This window comes from Sylvia atricapilla, chromosome 11 (genome assembly GCF_009819655.1).
Source record: "Sylvia atricapilla isolate bSylAtr1 chromosome 11, bSylAtr1.pri, whole genome shotgun sequence".
Lineage (NCBI taxonomy): Eukaryota > Metazoa > Chordata > Aves > Passeriformes > Sylviidae > Sylvia > Sylvia atricapilla.
In genome coordinates this window covers 21,631,600-21,653,033 of record NC_089150.1, presented here as the reverse complement: position 1 = coordinate 21,653,033, position 21,434 = coordinate 21,631,600, and the positions used below count along the sequence as shown (strand labels likewise).

The following is a 21,434-nucleotide window of genomic DNA, read 5'->3' as shown; positions in this document are numbered from 1 at the left end:
GGCTGGGGTCACCGGGGGGTGCCGGGGCGCGCTCGCTGTCGGGCCAGGCCGCTCCCGGGCCCCGCCGGCCCTGCGCTACCCGCGCCGGCCGCCAGGGGACCTTCTCCTCCCCCGGCCGCTCGCGGTCCTTGCCGGGAGCTGTAGTCCAGCGAAGGCGCGGCGCGCGGCCGGGCCGGGGCCGGAGGACTCCCACTCCCAGCAGCCCGCGGGGCGCCGGCGCGGCCGTGCCTTTTGAATGATTTCACTGCGCTCGGCGCTGGCGGCCAGTGCGGCGGCGGCGGCGGGCGGCTCCGGGGAGGGTCCGCGGCGGGAGCGGCGCGCGCCTGGCCCATCGATGGCGGCCCGAGCGGGCCCTGCCGCGGCCGCCTGCGGGCCGTGCCGCCGGTAGGAGCGCCAGACGGGCTGCGCGTTCGCCCATCCGCCTCGGCGGCCGGCGGCCCCTCCGCCGACATGTCGCTGGCCATGGAGGAGGAGGAGTACGCCCGGCTGGTGATGGAGTCGGAGCCCGAGTGGCTGCGGAGCGAGATCAAGCGTCTCTTCCAGGAGCTGGGCGAGACCACCCGGGAGAAGATCCAGGCGGCGGAGTACGGGCTGGCAGTGCTGGAGGAGAAGCAGCAGCTGAAGCAGCAGTATGAGGAGCTGGAGCTGGAGTACGAGACCATCCGCACCGAGATGGAGCAGCTGAAGGAGGTGAGGCGGGGGCGGAGGCAGGAGGGCGGCCTGGGCCCGAGCGCGGCCGTGGCGGGTGGAAGGGCGAAGGCAGAGCGGAGCCGTGCGAGCGGGCGGCTTTGGAGTCCGCGCCCGGCAGGCGAGGGGCCCCGGGGCTGCTGGGGGCGGCCGGCGGCTTCCCGGGCTTCGGCCTGGCTCCGGCGGGGCGCTTGCGTCCTTCCCCAAAATGACAGCTCCCGGCGCCTGGCGGCAGGCTGGCCCAGCAGAGCGACGGGGTGGAAAAAAAAGGCCTTTCTGTCCCGACCCCTGCTCCCGTGAAGGGGGTAGTGGGCTGGGGGCGGGTAAAGGCTTTTCTCCCCCTCGGGCCGCGGTAGGTGGGCCGCCCCGGGGCCGCTGCAGGCCGGGAGCCGGCCGGGGTGGCCGCTCCCCGGGACAGACACAGGCCCGCGGCGGGGCTCCGGGGCCGCCACCGGCGTGCGGCGGCCACGCTTTGGTGTGGAAGGGGAAACCTTACGTTGGTGTTGATCACTTCCTCAATGGGGACCACCACGGAAATAATACAGCGGACTTCAGTTCACATAGCTTTGTTTTGGTGCAGGTCCTGCCGTTGGCTTTTTTATTATTATATATTTCAAGGGAAATTCCAGATCTAGTGTGTACAGGAGAGTAAAGTTTGTCGGTAGTAACGCTGTATTAGGCAATTGGCGCATAAAGTTTTTCTCATACAAGATCTCTTCTGGGTGTAGAATGTGGGAAAAGTGCTGTCCGAGGACCATCAGAGAATGCAGATGGGTGGTTTGCGCCCCTGATCCCGTCAGCCCGCTGTAGAGCATGGCCCATGTGAACTTGTCTGCGTACTGCTTTGTTTGGTTCAGTGATTCGGCCTGCAGGCAAACCTTGTGCTGCTTTTCAGCTGATTTAGGCCTTGCCTTGATTGCAGAACATTGATACAGCCTGAGAAGTGAATATAGGTGGATTTGACCTGCACAAATTGTATCCAATGGGGCTTAGCTTTAGTTTATTCAGTTGGAAATGGATTTTAAGTAAAATCAGAATACAATATTTCAAAGGAAAAGTGAGTCCTTGTTATAGACTGGTAAAAAATCAGCTGAATTGGTGAATGCTCTCCCTTCCCGCATACTATGTATCTTTTGTTCTTGTAAATAAAGCTTTATTTTGTTTTTATTGTGTTAAGCAAGCATAAGCAAAGAGGCTAATTACTTTGAAATTCATGGCTATAAACTTGTTAACTAAATATGCAAGCTGAATTGATACGCTGCTGTTCTAAAGCCACTTGAGACCAGCACAATTACAGCAGCATACAGGAGCAGAAACTTGGAAGTCAAGGGCGGAGGCAGCTGTAGAGTTGAGCTCAAGGGAGAGAAAAGTCGGTAAACTCGGTTGATAGGTCAGATGTGAAACATGGCAGGGAGAGGTGACAGGACTGGCTCAACCTCATTCAGCAAGGCAGTGCCTGACACACCAGTGGGAGGCAGGATGCCTTGATCACAGGTAGTGCTTTAGTCACTGGGCTGTGCTTTGTGTGTTTGGGCATTACATGTTTTGACTTGCAGGTGGAAAAAAGCTTGATGATACTGTCTTTTCATTCTTTTAGGGCTGTACCAAGAGAAGCTTGTAAAAGAGATTAAAAAGACAAAAAAACAAACAAAAAAGGCAGAATCAGCAATGATTCACTCCTTTTGGCTTTTAATATTTTGAAGGATTTGCTTTGTGTGTGCATGTCCTGCTCTAATTAAGTCAAAACCTTGGAGGCAGACAATTCTGGGAGCAGCTTGAGGACTCTGATAGCCTACACAGGGAAAGAGCATTGCTCTTCTGGCTTTCTTGTGATGCTGTGCAGGAATCTGATCTGCTGTAGATCTTGTAAACCTTTAGCAAATGTATGAAGCATATGCTCAGAGGAGGAGTTTATCATCTTTACATTTTAATGCAGCTTCTTGGTTTTTCCACATTCAGCTGGAGGAGCGCTGCGTACAAGACTTACTACACGTCGTGCACCAACCCTAAAGGGACTCCACCTTGGGTTACTTAAGTTGTTCTTGGGGAATATGGGAGATTGATGTCAAACTAGAACAGGACTGCTTTCCATCTCTTGCTTCTTAACTGTGACTTCATGCAACCTTTTAAGATCTAGCCCTTTTAGTCTCTGCAGATCTTACTTTGTTTGTCTGTGTCAAGAGAGCTAAGCAGCACAAGGCCATGTTGGGCAGGGTCTGGGGCAAGTGCACAGTTGTTTTCTGTCCTGCTGGGTATTTAGATTTGGCTATGCTTTTGTTTACTATTATGAAGCACTCCTGTATCATGGCCCTATTCATACCATAGGTAAATGGATTCTGAGCGTGGGAAATTTGTAATGCAGTTTGTTGAAAGTACAGGCTTTTCTGCTACAGTCATCAGATCTTTCTGGCCAGATTCTGCTCCCTGCCATCCAATCCCCAATGTGGCAGAAACTCAGGCCCTTAAACCTCCTTAAACCTTGGTGAGTGTGAATGGCATTGTCAGAGCTGTACCCCCCAATTTGTAAAGATATCTGTGTACTCTCAGTATTTGCAATCCAAGTTGTCCTGGTGAAAATGGGGAGCTCCTTGCATTGCTGAGCCTCCACACCAATCCCTATTTAACTCGGGTCAGTCTAAGTTTGTCCTTTTACTTGTATGTGTGCTGAATTGACCTCATATCTCTTTTAAGGTACTTTCTGCTGCATCTCTTCTGTCACATTGTTTGACAGAACAAAACTGAAATACAAACTGTCTTCCCAGACAGACTTATTTGCAGTAGCACCTTTGCTTTTGTAGAAGGGAATTAATTTCAAACTCTACTAAAGATTATGATAAACGTTTTCCCTAGTTCAGAGAAGTAAGATACTGGTTTTCTTGTAGTGAAATACTACATTGTGTTGTGAACATATAATTTGATTCATCTTTTACTCCCTCTAGGTGATGAAGTAACTAAGGTTTTTTTCTGTAGACTTTGTTTCAGCTGGTAAGTCACCCTGCAAGCCTTTGTTAAAGTGCCAGTTGTATAAATGACAGGGCTGACTACCTGCCTAGGCTGGAACATTTTTCTTACATGGATGATACACATGATCACACCTTTGTGCAGTCCAGCTCACAAAAGTAATTGTCTGAGGATTCAGTTATTGCTTTCCTGGTGATTTGTGGGGGGATGTGGCGTGGAAGGTTTGCCTAAAAAAGGGGTTATCTGCTTCACTCAGTACTTCAGAGTTGCTTCGAAATGTCAGATTTATAACCAACTACTAACTCAGTTATGAAACTGGCAGCTGTCCAAAGCTCCTTTCTGATTAAGTAGTTATGTTGTATTGGTGGTGGTAGAATTGTATTAAAACCCTTGGAAAACATGGGTGCTACGATTAATTATTTCTGTAATAATGCAAAAATTCTTAAGTGGATATGTCTATCCTTAAAGTCTAAAAGCCCATGTCAGTATGTCACAGTTAGTGTAATGTTTATGGTTTATGGTTTTTAAGGGGGGAACAAGCTTACAGGAATACTGGCAGTGATCTCCACAGGGCTCTTCATTTCTTTGTGTGGTAACTATGGCCCTTGTTTCTGTTTTTTGCCTTTAAGAATCATGTACTGAGTTAATGCCATTCTCTGTAGATGATTCCTGGGTAAACTTGCAAGGTGACTTTGAAAGAAACATTCAGATAACACCTTGCTGTTTCATTTCCCATGACGCCCAAGTGGGGTGAATGATGCAGCTGAGGTGCCGTGTCCTGGGCTGTGATATTTGTACTGTTTGAGTTGATATTGAGGTGGAGTGTACAGGATCTGCGATCACTGACAGAAGTTTTGCTTTTGCTTAATTGACTCACATACGTTCTAGTTAATTTGGTATGTTATATCTCATCCAGGCTGGTTTCACCTTTCATTATGTTACATGTTATTAATGTAACATTTAACTGTGCGTCTTCAGAAGGGAAGGAGAAATCATTCCCTTTCCTGTCTATCTCATGTAGTGCTATGTACCTTGTAGACAGACATTGTAAACTGCTTGCTGAAGTAGCAGTGATTTTCCCCTCTGAATTTATCAATGCATTTTGCCAGTTTGTTCTGCTGTGCTCGTTTTTTGTGTAAGAACATGAGGGCAAGGAGGGAAGAAACAGCTAGGCTGAAGTCACCCAAGAAACCCATGACCGACTGGGATTAGACCCTCTGTGCTCACCAATCAATGCTGGATTGATCAAGTCTTTCTGTTTAATCATGGTAAATAATGATGTTTGATTGCAATACCTCTCAGGCCTCAGGTACAGCTCTACAGCCTCTTCATCATAAATGTTCAGGGGATATATTGATTCCTGCTGAAAGGAAAGGACGCCAATGTAGTTTGAGATTACCTATAACTTTGCAACACTGTTAAAATCAAAGGGTTTAATGCCTAAAATAAATGTTTCTTTACATAGACCAGCTTAGGTGAAATTTAATTCTGGTTATACAGATGTAAATCTAGAATTGGAAAAGTACAACTGCAAACTAAATTTAGGAAACTGATACCAATTTTGCACACACTAAAAGAAAATGGTTGCACTTTTGTGAGTCCGTCTTGGGGACTTCGTAGTGATTGTGCTGTGGACTTCAACATCTGCCACACCTGAAACGTTAGAACACAATTGCTGTCTCTACTGTCAAATCATACTGAAAACTGTGGGTGGGGTAAGCAAAATATTCCTGAGTAAATTAAACCTCTTATATTTTGATAAATTACGGTTGCTTTACATGAAGAATATAGGCACCCCGACATTAATCTGATGTTTGCAGTGGTATAGTGACTTAGTACTGTGTTTTGGAAAAGGTACTTTTCTCACATATCCATATTTAGGGGAGAAAAAAAAAGTGAAAAATGTTCCAGTTCTTCCTGGTGTACTAGAAATAGTAACCTGTAATGCTTCATGTTACTAAATTAGTTTTCTTTCCAGTGTTCCTTGAACTGCTGTTCTTAAAAATAATAAATAATATTCTTGAAGTGATTATTTCAGATTATTTTATGAAATTGCTGGATGTTCTTCTTGGTCTTTTTCTGAAATTAACTGTACCTTATGTATTAGAACATCTATAAATATTCGAGTGAATAGTAAGGACCTTCAGGTGGAATTATTTAAAAAAAAACCCATGTTTTTGCAGAAGTGGTTTTCCCTGAACTGCTGTAGTCTCAGTCGAGAGCTGGGTCTTGGGGACGAGTTGTGTCTTACTTTTGGTTTGTGGTGTTTGTCTGTGTCTTGGCCCAGTATGAGAGCCGTCCCTGACCTCCAGCAAACATTAGATAATGTGTTTCTAAGTTTCTACCTTACCTTTATCCAAAGGTTTCAATGTTTGGCAGCAGTAGTGCAATTTGCTACTTATTTTCTCCCTGGAAGTGTGGTAGCACTGAGTGTTTGCTGTCCTGTGGAGGAGATACAGTAAAAAACGACACTGCGGAACCGAGCCAGATTTTGTTTGGTATTTTTCTTTTGTGTTTTCACTGAATGCGGTCAGCACCGCAGTTTGTGTCACAGGCGTGTTGTACGTGGCTGTGCAGGTACCAGCAGCAAACAGGGAACGAGAGGAGCACGTTCAGCTGTCTTCCTGCTGAGCTTGGGGTGAAGCTGCTGCCTGAGCAGCGCAGGCACACGGGGTCCTGGCCTGGCTGCTGGCAGTCTGCAGCCCTGGGGATGCTGCAGGGCAACCTCAGTGTCAGGCTGCTGGCCTTGGTTGAGCTCTGTCCTGGGATGTAGTCCCTCTTGCAGCATTTCTCATGTTTACACAGATAAATGGTTCATTAGGGCCTTGCATTTGGCATCCTCCAATGTGCAGTCCCAGCTGAGGGTACCTGGGGCTTGCGGGTGGAGTGCTGGGTGTTGTGTGGGTGTTCAGAGAACAGGAGCAGACCATTGTCACATGAGAAACACTAGACAAAATGCTGCGTGCTGATGGCTTCTCTGCACAGGTGCTGCAGGGGAAGATTCCTTCCAAGCAGTGTTGCTGAGGGCTGGAGTGAACTCAGAGGGCTTCACGGTGGGGGACATCTGTGTGTTCCTGCACCCCTGAAGTGGAAATTTGTGCAGCCCCTGATGTGGCAGTTTCCTGCCTGAAACTGAAAGTCTCAAACCTACGGTCACTGGTGTTTTGTCACAGGGGCTGTTGTGGTTTCCTCATTTCAAATCTTGATTCATACTTTCAAAATCTAGGGGAACATGCATACTAGTTTCAGGGATATTAATACCCAATTTACCCCTTTGAATTAGGACCATATTTCTTCTACTCTGCAAGAGAATTCTAATGATTTGGAAAAATGCCTGATTTTACAAGGAGGGGGCAGGAGGGTGGGAACAACAGATCTATGCATTGCCCCCAGACTTAATAGGTTCACCATTTCCTCTTTCACTCTATGGTGTGTGAGCTTGTGACTAATCTGTAGCAGCTTTGGGCTGTAAGATGACTTCCAGAGGGTGATGCATACTCCAGGCATTCATTTGCTTTCTTTCTCTGCTTTTGGCAGACTGCAGAGAATTGTTTGTTCAGATGTGGTAACCCAGCAACAGAGGAATATAGTGTGGGTTTGAAATATGATCTACAAAACCTCAGCAAAGGGAAATGACATAGATCAACTTCACCATCCAAGTGAAGGGAGGATCCTCCATTTTAGAGAAGAGCTGAAGTTTTGGATATAATAGCTGCAAACTGTGGTTTTTTTCTTAGTTTCCCCATTCTCCAGCTCATCTTCCTTTCTCTCTGCCTCCTGCTTTTCTCCCCCTCCTCTCTTCTCAGCTGTTTTCACTATCTGGCTGAAATATGTACCAGGCAGCAGATGTCAGGCTCACCTCCCTTTGGAGGGGGGACTTGCCTGAGGAGTCTGCTAAAAGATGTGGTCTGTTTTGCCCACAGACGGGTTTGCCACTGGGACTCTGGACAAGCAGGGACGTGGGGCTAATTTTGAATGTTTGGCCCCAGCATAGTTGAAGCTCAGTGTGGGAATGGATGTGGATTCTCTGCAGTCCTGTGTCCGTGTTAGGGAAGCAGCTGTGCCATAGGAGGACCTATACAGCTCTCACTGAAGCAAGTGGTGTGTCTGGTGGGGTGCTGGGTTGTGCTGGATGGCCCAGACTCTGTGGCATACTGCAGTCCTTGGTCTCCTTAAATATTTTTTTTTCATCCCTCAGTTGTCGCCAATGTGCAGTGTGGAGCTTGGCAAGCTGCCAGCATGGTGCCGAGTGCTGTGCTGTAGACAGCGAGACAGTGTTTAGTAAGTTCATTAGGAAGTCCTTCTGCATGTTCAGTGTCAGTGCTGGACGGAACCAGGCCTGTAGTTCAGCTCTGGCTCCAAGGCAGAGGAGTATACTGACCTAACACCATAACTGCCATCTAACCTGCCCAAACCAAACAAGATTCATTGCTTCCTGTGCACAGAGAGTTTGTTACATCTGATTTTAGTCTCCAAGGTCAGAATCCACTGTATTTTCTGATGATGGAGGATGATGTTTGTTTGGGGCTTGTCCTGTTGTATGAAGGGGTAACTGTAAACCAAAAGGGATTTTCTTGCATCTTTCTGCACAAGGCTGTGTGTGTTTTTTTGAGGGAGAAATTTGGTTGTGATGCCCAAAGTGGCTGAGTAGCGTGACACATTATCTGTAGTCCACACAGCCCTCTATCTCTTGGAAGCTGTGGGTGAAACTTCTCAACAATATGATATTAGGAAGGAAATTGAAAGTGCATTTTCAGGCAGTCAGTATATAATTATTTGATGCTTTTCTGTGATGTCTTTTGGAGAAAGCATTTGGCTTTTGAAATAGAAATTGGCTATTGTTGGATGAGTGTGACTGTCCCCAACATGTCACGAGCAGTAACAAGAGTGTCATGTAGCACATGCCCTCAGCTTTGGTACATGCTATTGAATGAAGGAAGGTCATCTAGCCAAAACATACTTCCCTAATAAATTTAGGTCTCCGATTCAGCAGAAATCATTCAGCAGTGGTCCTGATTTAAATTTTTCTCTCGCTCAGTTTAATACAGTAGCTTTGTAAGACTTGTATCCGTGTGAGGAAAAGCTTCTGTCTAACTTGTATCTTGGTTCGCTATGTTCAACAGCTGTGCAAAGCAATTCCACTTGCTTCCCTTTTGGGGATGCTTTCAGAACGTATATGGGTTTTGGCCAAGAAATGGCTGGCCAGCTTCACATGGAAGTTTGCTGTTGCAGAAAGATAAGTCAGGTCTGTCAGTGGTGCAGAGCTGATGGTGGTCTTACACCAGATTTGCCTGTTAATAGCTTGGTGTTTGTCTTCTCTTGTCGGGGTAAGCGTGCTAGGGGCTGTGATGGTGAGCAGCAGAGATGGGATGTTCCCTGGGAAGGTGCAGCAGGTAGCTGACTTAGAAACTGGTGAGAGATTGTATTTTTTGAGTGAGATTCACATTGTGGCATGGATGACAAGGGTTCAGGACATGCTGATGAGGAGCTTCTGCTGGTAGGAGGGTTCATATGGGTGTGCAAGACACTTCTGGCTCTTGGTGCAGCTTACAGGGTTGAGTACAACATCTGCTTCCACCTGAAGCTTTGTCAGGTTGCATTTCAGACACATATAGGTCACATTTGCATATATGTGAAATATAAGGCCTTTTTGCAAGTTTCTTCTTTTAGGGGTTATTAATACCCCTTTTTTTTAACGTGTATGTTCTCTACTATTTGAGTCCAGTTCAGGAGGCTACTTAAAGGTGGGCTGAAGCCAAAATATTCAAGCTATTGCTTGGGAAACAAGACCACTTGCATTTAGTGGCTAAATTAGAGCAGTGTTTGGGGAGTAGGACTGTTTTAAAACATTTCCCCCTCCCCCAACTGGATACAACAAAGGCTTGTTCTAAGATTGTTCAGTAATCGTAGAAATATTTTAAGAGCAGATTTGAGTCACTTGGAACAAATCAAGCTGTGGAGTGGTTCAACTCTAGCCTCCAGTATTAATTGTTTTGCTACAGAGCAGTCCATAAAAACTAAAGTTTTTATGGAGTTTTTTTTTATGAGTCCTAGCACGTACATGAGCAACCACAAATATAATGTGCCATGTGTAACTTATTTTCTGTTATTTCTCCATAGGTTATATGTGGCCTTCATCTTGGGAATCACTGAAACCCCAACTGGACAATGTCCTTGAACACGTGTTTGGTGGTGACCCTGCTTTAAGTAGGAAGGCTAAATGTAAAGAGTAAATGACCTCCAGAGCCCCCTTCCAGTCTTCACTATCAACAATTCTACAATTCTCTTACTTTGTTGCCTACATACATATGTTTTTTACATACTGTGCTTTAAAATATGCCCCGTAGTTCAAATTCTAAGTTTAAACTAATTTTTATTGTTCACTTCCTCCAGCTTTATTTAGTCAGTGAATACACACTGAAGGATTGAGTAGCTGGAACTACATTTTACCAAGTGGAGCGTGTGAGATGTATTAGTTATTTGTCTGGACTTCAGGAGGGCTGAAGGAATGCTGACTACTGTGACAGTTGCAGTATTACCCCTTAGGAAAGGAATGCAGAGAAGAGATAATCGTCTGTCATTGTCAGGCATTTCACGGGCTTTATGGTTTTATTCCTGCATGTAGGCTTTTGCAGTGGTCCTACTAACCACTCTGATGTTTGTCAGTTTTGAAGCCCTCCTCTCACCCCTGCATGTATTCTGCATAATTCAATTCTCTGTACTTGTAAACTGCTAATGTAACTCCTTAAACAGTGTGAATGGATTGTGGTTACCTTTAACTTCTGTGGGGTTCTAGGGTGGGAAAAATCCTGTATTCCAGGATTAATTTTCACTCGTGAAAATTACACACTTTCCTGTCCTCCTGCATTCACAGTGGAGGTAAGCACAGTAGTGAATTGGAGGGAAATTTTAGCTAGGACTCTTCATGGTTTGACTGAGGCTTAAGTACCTATCTTGTGACCTCTCCTTTCTGAGATCTGGGAGAGTTTCAGGAAGTAGAGAGGGCCTCTGAAGGCTGGTTGTAGACTTTTTGTCAAGGCTGCTGGGATAGTGGACTTGAGCATTGTCTGTCCTGGAAGTTTGGCGGAAAATTTTCCCATTGCAATATTCTTTTCCAGGCTACATGAAAAGGGAGAGCACAGCTTTCCTGGCAGTGTCATGTTTCAGACAGCTCTTCCACCTGAGCACTTAATAAATCAGCTTATTCTTATCCTCTCTGTAGAAAAGAAAAGGAGAAAGAGACGAGAAGAAATGCCTACTCATTTCACTTGGGAAATAGGTAGAAACCAAACAATAAGAGTACATTAAAGGAATTTGGTGGGAGAGAGCTGCTAGTATATGCAGGCATACACACACACACACACACACATACATACATACATAAAAAATAGCTGCTCCACTGATTTGTGGCTCGTTGTTCTAATGTAGCCTGTAGCCTGTGTGGCCAAGTGCCCTGAAATATAAATGCCTTATTGGGACGGAAGCAAATGGACCTTTTTAATGTGGCACAAAGCCTGTTAACATTAAAATTGCTCTGATGTTCCCTTTGACCTCCCTATTGTTAGGGATTTTGGGGGAGCATAGTAAGGCATTCATTCCTTTCATGCTCTGCAGTGTGAGGGACTGCAGCTGGGGAACATCTTGGAATCTAGCTCATCCAGGGAGGCTTTTGGCGTGGGTGAAGCCTCTGTGAGGCATCTGTTTGCTTTTAAAGGTTCTTGGCTCTGGGACCTTTGAGAACTGGCCTCAAAGAGCATTCATTTATCAGCCCTACTGCTCTCAGCGGGGCTATGTATGCCCTTTTTCCCCACAATAGACCTAAAAAAGCATTAAGGTTGATATGATATTTCTATGTGTGCTTTACAAGAAATGTATTTTCTTGTTTTATTATCATTGTTCTCTGTGGCAAGGGTCATCTCCATAGAAAGTGATTAATTTGATGAAAGTATTTTTCTTGCCCTGGGCTCCATTTGTCGCCTGGTACCATGCTGTGCTAGTCACGTGTTAGCTTTGTCTTACTGCACAGAACATTAGGCTTTGTGTGAAGAATGCGGCCTTAATCTTCAGTAGGCACTGCTGTACAAGGGAACAGAGCCTCCACGAGATGTAGAGTTCATGCAGATCCAAGTTTTGTTCCACTGCCTCTTAGTTCAATGTGGCTCTAAAGCTAGATTTTATTTCTAAAGAATTCCAGAGCTATCAGGAACAGCCCAGTGCTTGGTGTCTGTGTACCCAGGAATGCTCTCCAGTGCTCAGGCTTAGATTTTTTTAGCTCTTGAATTATTTAACTCCTCTTCTTGTGTTTTAAGATCTGTCTTAATGACGCCTTTGGAACTGGTGCTGCAGCAGAGCGTAGTTGTAGTGTTTTCCTATTGGACTACTGCTCTTATGTCTTGAAATTTCAGGTCTGCAGATAATGGGTACATGTCTGTTTCTCTTTTTGTAGTGCAGAAGACTGCAGTAATAATGGAAAAGTAATGTTTGAGGGAATTTGAATAACGTCTGTGGGGATGGCTAGAGCTCGTCTTACTCAATTTCTTTAATTTTTCTTTAACTTTGTGGTCTTCGTGTGCATAAAACTAGTGTCTGTTTATAATGCAACAAATCAACTTGCTGAAATTTAAGCTCTAAGTATGAAATGAACTGGAGAGACAGAGAATTCTTCCTTGTAGTTTTAAAAGTAAAACTGGTCTGCTTCAGTGTGTTGTTGAGTACAAGATGCGACTCTCAGTTCTGTGTTGGGATCATAATTTTATTTTGAATTAATTGTGCTTTGGACATCAGTCCTTTACAGATGTACCCAGTGTTTCATTTGAGAATGAGCAGCAAGGGTAGCAGTGACAGTGAATGCAAAGAAGTGTAATAGTGTCCAAGGATAACTAAACTAACTCTAAAGTCTATTCAAAGATGTTTTTGAGTGCAAATGCCAGGCTTTGTGTTAAACTTTCAAAACTTAAATGTTTTGGAAAGAATGTCCTGAGCAAATGACAAAATTACTGGTCAGGTTTTCTTCCAGGGTAGGAGACAAACTTCAGCCTTAGGCTAAGAAACTGGAAGCAGTTAGGGCACAAAGAGGATGAGGCTGCCCATTCAGATCTGAAGTGCGCAGGCAGCTACAGGCTCATGTCTCTTCTTCCCACTCCTACTTCATCCTGCACTTGGTTTTGTTCCTCTTCCTTGGTTTCCTGCTGAATTCCATTTCAGTCTCTGATCATGCTGCTGCCACTGTTACCCTGTGCCACTGTTTGTCATCTCATATCTTTTTCCCTTGGACACATGTTCTTTGCCTCCTCTTTAGAAAATTTGCTTTTTCCCTTGACACTAGCACTTCTTATGGCTCCTCATCTAGTCAGTCTTGTTCTGACAGTTTCCTTCTGCAGCTCCCGGCCTCCTTGCCGAAGAGCTCTTTCTCCCCTCACTGGTAAGCTGAGGTGGCTCAGACAGCTGGGCAGGGCTTTTTCAGGCCTAAGGCTGTCAGAAATGCCAGGCACTGCCATGTGTGGGCAAGAAGTGGAGAGGAAAGGGGTTAAACCTTGGTTTAAGGCCTTGTCTATGCATAGAAACTGTAACTTTTCACTGAACTTTTAAAAGTAAAGCTGGCTTGAGTTAAACTACAGTAGGCTTTGGGATGTCCTGTGCTGGCCTAAACTTGGATTAATTCAGCGTAGATCTAAAACAGACATTACTGCTGCAGCAAAATCTGTTTGAACAAGAATTACATTTTCCTGGGTGCCAATCTGGAATAACATAAATGTTTTGCACCAAATTAGAAGACATTTGTAACAGGCTTCTGAGTGGCAATGGGCTACTGGGAACCTTTGGCAGGAGTCTGGCCACCTTCTGCCTGAGACATGTCATGCATCTGCTTTAGCAGAGTTCTTGGTGCCAGAAAATAGAGTGTGACACCTCTCTTAGCCTGTCACCAGAGAGTGACAGAGCTGAGGTCAGCGGGGAGCTGCGTCTGCTGCCCGGGCCAGAGTGATAGCAGAAGGTAGGAAGTGGGCATATCCCCACTGCTGGATCTTTGCCCACAGCAGCTGGGTCCCGCCAGGCACAGCTCTGGCTGGTACCGGCAGCTGAGCCCTTCTGAAGGCTTCGGCTCCTCAGTGCACTGTGGCAGCCCCACGTGCCCTACCCAGTCTGAAAATGCCAATGAATGAGGGGTTTGTCTCTGCAGCTGTGTGCTCCCTGCATTCCACCCCATCAGTCTGGTGGCCTTGAGCTGCTGGCTGGGGACAGCATGGGCTGGCTCTCTGCTGCTGGCCTGGGAGCTGTCACTGACCGCTTGGAAGCTTTGCAGGATAAAGGCTTTTCATTGCTGCCAGTGTCTGCCAACTCCTATTGCAATTAAAGGGTAATCTTTTCTAAATGGTGCTAAATTAAGGCTTAATCCTTCTCTCATGCCACATAAGAGGATGAATCCCTGGTTTTCTGAAAACAGCTTATTGTTTGGGCCACTATCCAACCGACCCTTACAACAATGGTCCTGGATGGTTTGTCTGTGGAGGGGACTCACTCTTTTTGATTGGTCTGCCTGTAGATCCAACACCTCTATGAGGTGTATGGAGAAGTAGAGGAGTTATTTACCACTCCTTTGTATGGCTCTTACCATATGAAACCTGGGAGAAGGTTTCCTGTTGCTGAGGTTATTACCCTGCATGCTGTGGTGATGGGAGATGACTTTGCCTGTGACTGTGTGTGCTGGGTCTGTGCTGCTGGCTGCCCACTCACCAGCCACCAGCCATGCGCTGTGTAAGTGTTGCATTGAGGCAAACAGTGCTGGCAGTATAGTTTGGTTTGTTTTAATCAAGGCAGCTGTGTGCATACAGCTGTAGTTTAAATTATTGTTGTTACATAAGGCCACTGCCACAACATAAATCAACGAGGAAGGGGAGGGTAACTTTTCACTGCTCTTGGAATTGCTGATCTGGATTAATAAACAACAAATTTCACCTTTGGGGACCGGAGGAGACTGCCTTTTGAGCCCTTGTTAAGACCAGGCTTTTATGCCTCTCCATAGGGGAACTACTGTGTCTGTAGAGCAGGATGCAGTCACAATGTTTATTTGCTCATAAATATGTGGACTTGTTTAGAGGAAATGCAGTCAAATAGGATGGAGGGAAGGAGCAGTAATAGGAACACAAGTTTGTGGGCAGCTCATCAGTGAAACATATACAGAAGTTTGCTTTGATTCCATGTTTTTACACAAGTTCCTTGAGGGGGAAAAAGGTAATCAATCTGGAGAATTTCAGTGGGATAATTCTAGCAATAGGCTCTGAAATATACTATTACATAAAATCCTCTTAAAATCCTTATTATGTAAGACTTTTTTTTCCATCCTGTTCACTTATGATTCTATATAGCAGTGTCTGTAACACTGCTACAAAGGTCAGACCTGGTGTGGGCCTTCTTGATCTGTCTGCTGCCCAGGAGCAGATGGCTCCTGAATAGTCTGGTTCTCACCCAAGTGCAGGAGTGAGTGGTTCTGCTGGATGCTGGCAAAGGGGTTCACACATATCCCTTCTTCAGGTGCGTGGCCTTGGGCAACTGAACCTTCATAGAGGTGTTTAAATTAATATTAGAGGCAACAAAAGCTGCATTGTGTTTCTACTGAACATGAGGTCAGAACTTAAGTCACGTGTGTTTATTTGTTTTAAGATGAGTTTTCAGTTAGCAATCACATGAAGGGCTGGCTCTGCTGGCTAGAGGATGGTGACAGACATGAATGAATCTCTGACAGACATTCCTCATCGAAGAAAACAAAACCAGGCAAAACAGAAGAGCTGGCTGAACAGCTGTTCTGGTGACAAGCGGCCTTTGAATTGATCCTTGGAACAGTTAAAGAGTGATAGTCCCTTACACATGTCCAAAATCCCAAATGAAGTTTCCTGTATGCATTTTTTTTTCCTGATAATAACCTTGATTTCTTTTCAGTGGATCTGGCAGTGAGAACACTGCTCAGGAATGTAAACATTCCTCCTGCGTCCTGCTGCTCTGCTCTGTTATGCTGCAGTGTCCTGCGCTGCTGAAATCAGGGCTGTGATGAACTTATGAGCACAAAATAAAATTAGATCCGTTATTTGGAAGAAAAATGCTTCATTTTTATTTTTGAGTGATACTTTATTGTCTCTTCATTAGTACTGCTTATAAAAAGAGAGTCTGAACTTAGCCCTTACCTCTGTGTATGCAGTTCTGTCTTGTGGTGCTGCAGTTTGGGATCTGCTATTCGTGGTCAGGATTTTGTGTTTCTCATGGTGGCTGTATTTATTGCCTACCATACAAATCACATAGATCTGCACACCTTTACATGGGCTGTGAAATCCTACGGGTCCTGCATCAGTAGCACTTCATTTCTGGATTTGCAGCTGGAAGCAAATAACCGTGGAGATTCTTGTCTCCTGAAATCAGGAAAGATGTGTAATTATTTTTAAATTTGTCTGGAGGGAGGAGAAAATCAGTTCCCTATTTTTACCTACAAAATCTCAATATGATTAGTTGGAAATCAATTCTTTAATGAAATACAAGATTTAGTTATGGTTTGACTTGGCTGTGTAGAACTATTTTAGGAGCTCTGTGATCTGCTTTGAAAGTCTCCAAAATTCACAGACTTGATTTGCTGCCCTTTAATTCTGAATGTCTAAGGCCTTAGGATAAAATAACAGTGTAGATTATTCAAGTTTCTTATCTTTGACAATCTTGAACAGATTTCCTGTCTAATGGTTTTGGCAGTTTTTCACTGTGTGTGAATCCATCATGCTGTTTCAACTCTTCATTGTTTCTCACTGGGTCCTCTGAAGCACTATTGTCATTTCAGGTTTTAGACCTTGGCCTTGGAGTCCCAAGACAGTTTTTTCAAGATGTCCTTTGGAACTTGTAATGATCCATGTTTTTGTTGATTTCTAGCTGTAATTAACTGCTCTTTGCGTGTAATTAATGTTTGCTGAGCAATTTTCTGAAGAGTTTGGTAATTACATCTTTTCTGTGTTGACTGTGAGTTTTGATGCATCTCTTAACTTTGAAGAATTTTTAAAATATTTTTCTTCTCTGACAAGGTGCTTTACGGTTCAGCCAATAATTTAAAAATCTACACAATTTCTCTTTGCAGTCGTTTAATTAGCAAAAATACCACCCTTTGCCACATCCAGTAGTAATCAGGCTTTTGTCCTGTTACTATTCAGTCATTCATTTTAACCTATTCTGCTCTCTTTTCAGTAGCCAGCAATTGTGTTCGATTAATTTGAAATCTGAGGACAGCCTTTTTTGACCCTTTGCTGTTGCTTGCTTGCTGCTGCATTTTGGGCAAGGACAGAACATTTGGGCTCTGTTTGGTTGTTTTCTGAAGCCCCATTTTGATTATTGGTGGGGATTTTTTTGTTTTTTATTTTTTTTATTTTTAATGATCGCTTCTGTGAAAGTTTTCTGAAGTCAGGAGCAGACTGTGTTCCCGAGCCATCTTTGAGTTTCTCAGATTGCATCCAGTTTAGAGAATGCCCAAGTTTGTCTTGGTTTCAGACATTGTGTCTTGCTGAGGTAAGGTCTCCTGTTGCAATTAGTGACTCTGTCTTGTAAGCAGTGAGACTCATTGACTTCCCATGGCACCATGAGGCCTGAATTTTGGAGACTGGTTTTGCTCATAAGGTAGAAAACAAAACTGAACTTCAATAATGAAAAGTATTTGGATGTTTGGAGAGAAGAGGCACTTGGTTTGCTGCTGATAGTGTCATGATGATGTAGGGCCTCTCAGATGGCCACAGAGCAGTGACACATCCCAGGATAACCTGCAGTCTCTTTAGACGTGCTGGATGCTGCTAGAATGGCCTTGAACAAAGGGAAAGAATCCATGACATCTTCACCACGTATGTGACGGTGTGCAGGTGTCTCTGCTGTGCTGTTTTAGCCAAAACTCTTGCTCTTGCCAGCAAGGACAGTGCCTGTTACTGTTCTGTTTTGACAGGCATTCTGCCTCAAAATGAGCAGTGACTGCTGTAATCCTGACAGGGCCCTGTCAAAATAGCTGCCAGTGTGCTCATGCTGTCATGTGCTGAGGGGCTTTCTCCCTTCCTGTGCAGTGCTCCAGGGATGGGGCCCCAAGGGGAAGCCTCTGCTTCCCCTTTGCCAGTGTTTGAGTCATGCACCAGGGCTTCACTTCCTCCTGTATTTTGTAGCTCTCTCTTTTCTAATCGTCCCCGTTACACCAGAAAGTGTCTCATGGAGCTGAGCAGATGGAAATGCACTTGTCCTCCCTTTTTGAAGCGATGGTAAAACCCTGTCCTTGAATTGTTTCTGGCACTGACACCAGTGGCAGTCAGACATCTGAGGGCTCTGGGCAGTACCTCAGCAGCCACGCTGAGTACTGACTGAGCTGTGTGCTCCCTATTAACTGGTGCACACCAGGGACTTGGCCACGTGGCTGTTGCAGCTGGCAGTTGCTCTCTACAGGATGCCTGTAGAAATTGCATTATGAGAAGAAGGCTGGTTTTTGTCCCTCTGCCTTCTTGCTTTTTAACCCAAACCTTAAAACAGAGGCTCGAATATGTCTGATGTTTATTTTTTAAGCAATACACTACTGTGATGGGCAATGGTAAATGAACATGCTATAGTTCAACGTGAAGCTTGGATGTAGGCTGAGAGCAGAACACATCAGAGGGAACTGAGAGACTCCTCTGGAGTTTGTTGTAAATACTGTGCTAGTAGGACACAAAATATTGTGATAAAAGTTGTATTTAGGTTAAACTCTCTGGACCTTTGCTTAGGTTCTAGGGGGGAAATAAATCTGTTATTCGGGTGTTATGAGTTCTTAATGAAAGGGCAATTAGATAACAAGAAAATGTCTGCTTTTGTCATGCAGAACTAGCTACCAGTGGTACATCTGATGAAATGCCTTGTGCAGTTGTGCGGGTGCATGTGTGAGAATGATTGAAGACCACTAAAACCAGAAAGCCTGACTACTAGTTTTGGTTTTTATGAAGCTCTTTGCATAATGGTACGTGAACAGCAGAGCCCACATGAGCACAGGTGACTTTGACATATGCAGGAAGTGTTTCCACGCTTAGCATTAGTCTCCTTTAATACTTTGGTGATTAAAAATCTGCTTAGGAATTTTAAATAATTAGTCTGAGATTTTAAAATTTTGTTTTATTTTTCCCCAAAGTGCCTCATGTCCTGGTTCATTCTGGTACCAAAACTAGTAGGTATTTATATGTACTGGGCTGTGTTTATGGAGCCATATTTCTATCTCCTTGCAGAGCAGAGCTTGTTCCTGGAAGCCTCTATTATTGTCACACCAGGGGAAGCCACTATGCTGATAAACAAGCAGGCAGCAGTGTAATAAGCTGTACATATGTTAGCAGGATGTAATCTACTTCCTTGTTTTATTTCTAGAGTGGGTGTGCCTACACAGCAGGCAAGCATTGTTCTTAGTCCTCATGCAATGAGATGCTAATGCTATTAGCTATTGCATTAAAAACAAAAACAAACAAACAAAAAAAGGAATCACTGGAGGACTTCATGCTTGCTGTTATCTGTACAGATAAAACATCCTTGGTTGGGGAGCAAAGCCAGTGAAGAGGATGGAAAGTATTTTCTATCACCACTTCGTGTGTCTGTGTGTGTTTGGTTACCAATAATTAAAGAGTGAATGGAAGCTGTCTTCTCATCCCTAACCTCTCAATCTTGCTCCCAGTAAAAGCAATTATCTTCTCCTAATTTCAAGTGCTAGGTTGGAACAGAGGAGGTGAGAGAGAGGTTAAACTTAATTTTTTGGGACTGGCTGCTAAGCCGGGGAGCAGTTCCTTTGGTGCCAACTTAAACTCTTGGTTGACCTTGTAGAAGCCTGCATTTAAACATCAGTTGCTTAAGTGGATTGTGCTCATGTGTAATAGGCAATCTTTCTTGTGTGGGAACAAGGATGTTATATCTAGTGCTTTATTTTTATGTTCCTTTTATAGAAAAGTAGTTCATAGTACTGCAGCAACTTTTCTCAGTTCTGGAGGTAATTTGCGTTGAGACACGCTCAGCAGGCTTTTACAGCCCTAGGCGGGCAGCCTGATACTCCAAATTCCTACAGTGTCACTTTGTTTCCTTACAGTGCATTACTTAACAGGCCCCTAAGGGTAAGTGAGCTGTGCTGTAGGGTTGTGCTGCAGTGACACTCTGGAAGGTATAATCCTTCTCCAACTGTAGTGGTTTGAAAGTAAAACAAGTGAGAGGCTCCAAGTCAGAAATACAATTTAATGAGAGGAAAAGGGAAAAAAGGAAAAATAAAATAAATGCTATAATACAAAAACCCCACTGACGGAGTCAGAATACAACCTGATCAGGGTGATGGAAGCAGTCCAGGCGAGGTGGTCTTCCTGAAGCAGTGATCCCATAGAGAGGTCTGGGAGCTGTGGCCCTCTGGGAATCCAGTGGGTGAGGGCTGCTTCTACTGTCCCAAATCCCAGCTTATATCCAGGTGAGAATGCTTGGCTCCTCCCCATGGGCGGGGCATCTCCCAATGGGATGATGAGTCACACAGGGGCTCCTTGATGGCCCATTAAAGAGAGATAACTCCAGAGGGAGTTATCTGTGAGTCCTGCACAAGGCATTGATGGGCCATGAACTGAAGGCACCCAGAGAGAGGGGGCCTGGGAAGAGCCCTGCTCCAACAATTGGATTCATCAGTTCATGAAGATGGTGATAGAATACATCCTATACTACAGCCCAGGACGCCAACTCACACCACAACTTTTTCTCCAAAGAAAGTATGAACCATTATTTTAACAAAATGAAAGCCAGACCAAGGACTGGTCTCTTTCCTGAAATGTGCACAAGTCTTCACTGTTGCATGACCTTTTGGAAGATGCTTGATGGCAGTATGGAGTGGGCTGACATGGTGGGAAGTGATGTAATGTTTTGGAAAGCCTCACAACTTCCCTGAAGGTACCAGATTTCCTTTGAGCTGTTGTTTGTGAATCTCTGCCTGCTCCTTAGTTGAGCTTTGTGTTTGGCCCCTGGGGATATTTGAGTGCGGGAGAAAGAGCCTACTCCCAAACTTGTGGAAATGTGAGAGCTTTTGTGATGGTGAGGAACAAATGAGGAGCTGAGGTCTGTGCTGGCACTTCAGTGGTGGCTGGCCACAGATTGAGTGTGGGCTGGGGCTGTGGATGAGGTGGTGCTGGGCTGGAGATCCAAGTTGCCAAGAGGAACTCAGTCACATTCCCGGTGCCTATGCATGACAGACTGCAGGCAAACTGTTGTGTTCAAATAGAAAAAAAAAAAGATTTTTCTTGCAAGTCGTGTGTGGGGCAGTTAAACTATTTCCATTTTGGTTTAATGTGAAGGACAGAATGCGCAAACTGGTTTTGTTAAGTATACGTTGGTTTTAGTAAGTTTGTAAGTTGTCTTTGGTAGGTGCAACTCCTCCTAACTTTAAATACAGCCACATACATGTTTAGAGAGCTGAGATCTCATTTGATTTTTCTTTCATGATGTTAAGGATCACTTAGTGGTAATGTTGTGTTTTAACTCCATCCAGCCTCCAAGCCCCACACAGCCACAGGATAGGTTAAGGTGGTACCAAAACTGGCCAGATAGCTTTCTGGTTTTGAGTGTTAGACATGGTTTTGAGTGTTAGAAAGCAGGCATTCTTTATTGCAGCTGTGGTCACTTGGAGGATCCCTCCTCTAATCGAATGCCCTGATAAACAAAGATTTTATTATACGCACTGACTACATATTCATTAGCTATCCCTGCTTACTCGATGTGCGTGTGTGACTTTATTTTACATAGCTGCCCCCCTTCTTGAA

At 44.7% G+C, this 21,434-nt stretch overlaps 1 protein-coding gene across 2 annotated transcripts in view; it reads left to right on the top strand.

Annotated features, from left to right (window-relative positions):
* Window positions 1-266: 266 nt before the first annotated feature.
* BICD2 (BICD cargo adaptor 2) overlaps window positions 267-21,434 on the top strand; it is a 50,589-nt gene continuing 29,421 nt past the window's right edge. The window contains exon 1 of one of the 2 annotated variants that reach the window (XM_066326998.1): window positions 267-690. In XM_066326998.1, coding sequence (XP_066183095.1) covers window positions 451-690 — 240 coding nt within the window. In that variant the 5' untranslated portion in view covers window positions 267-450. The remainder of the gene's footprint in view (window positions 691-21,434) is intronic. The other variant, XM_066327000.1, reaches the window with a different exon arrangement.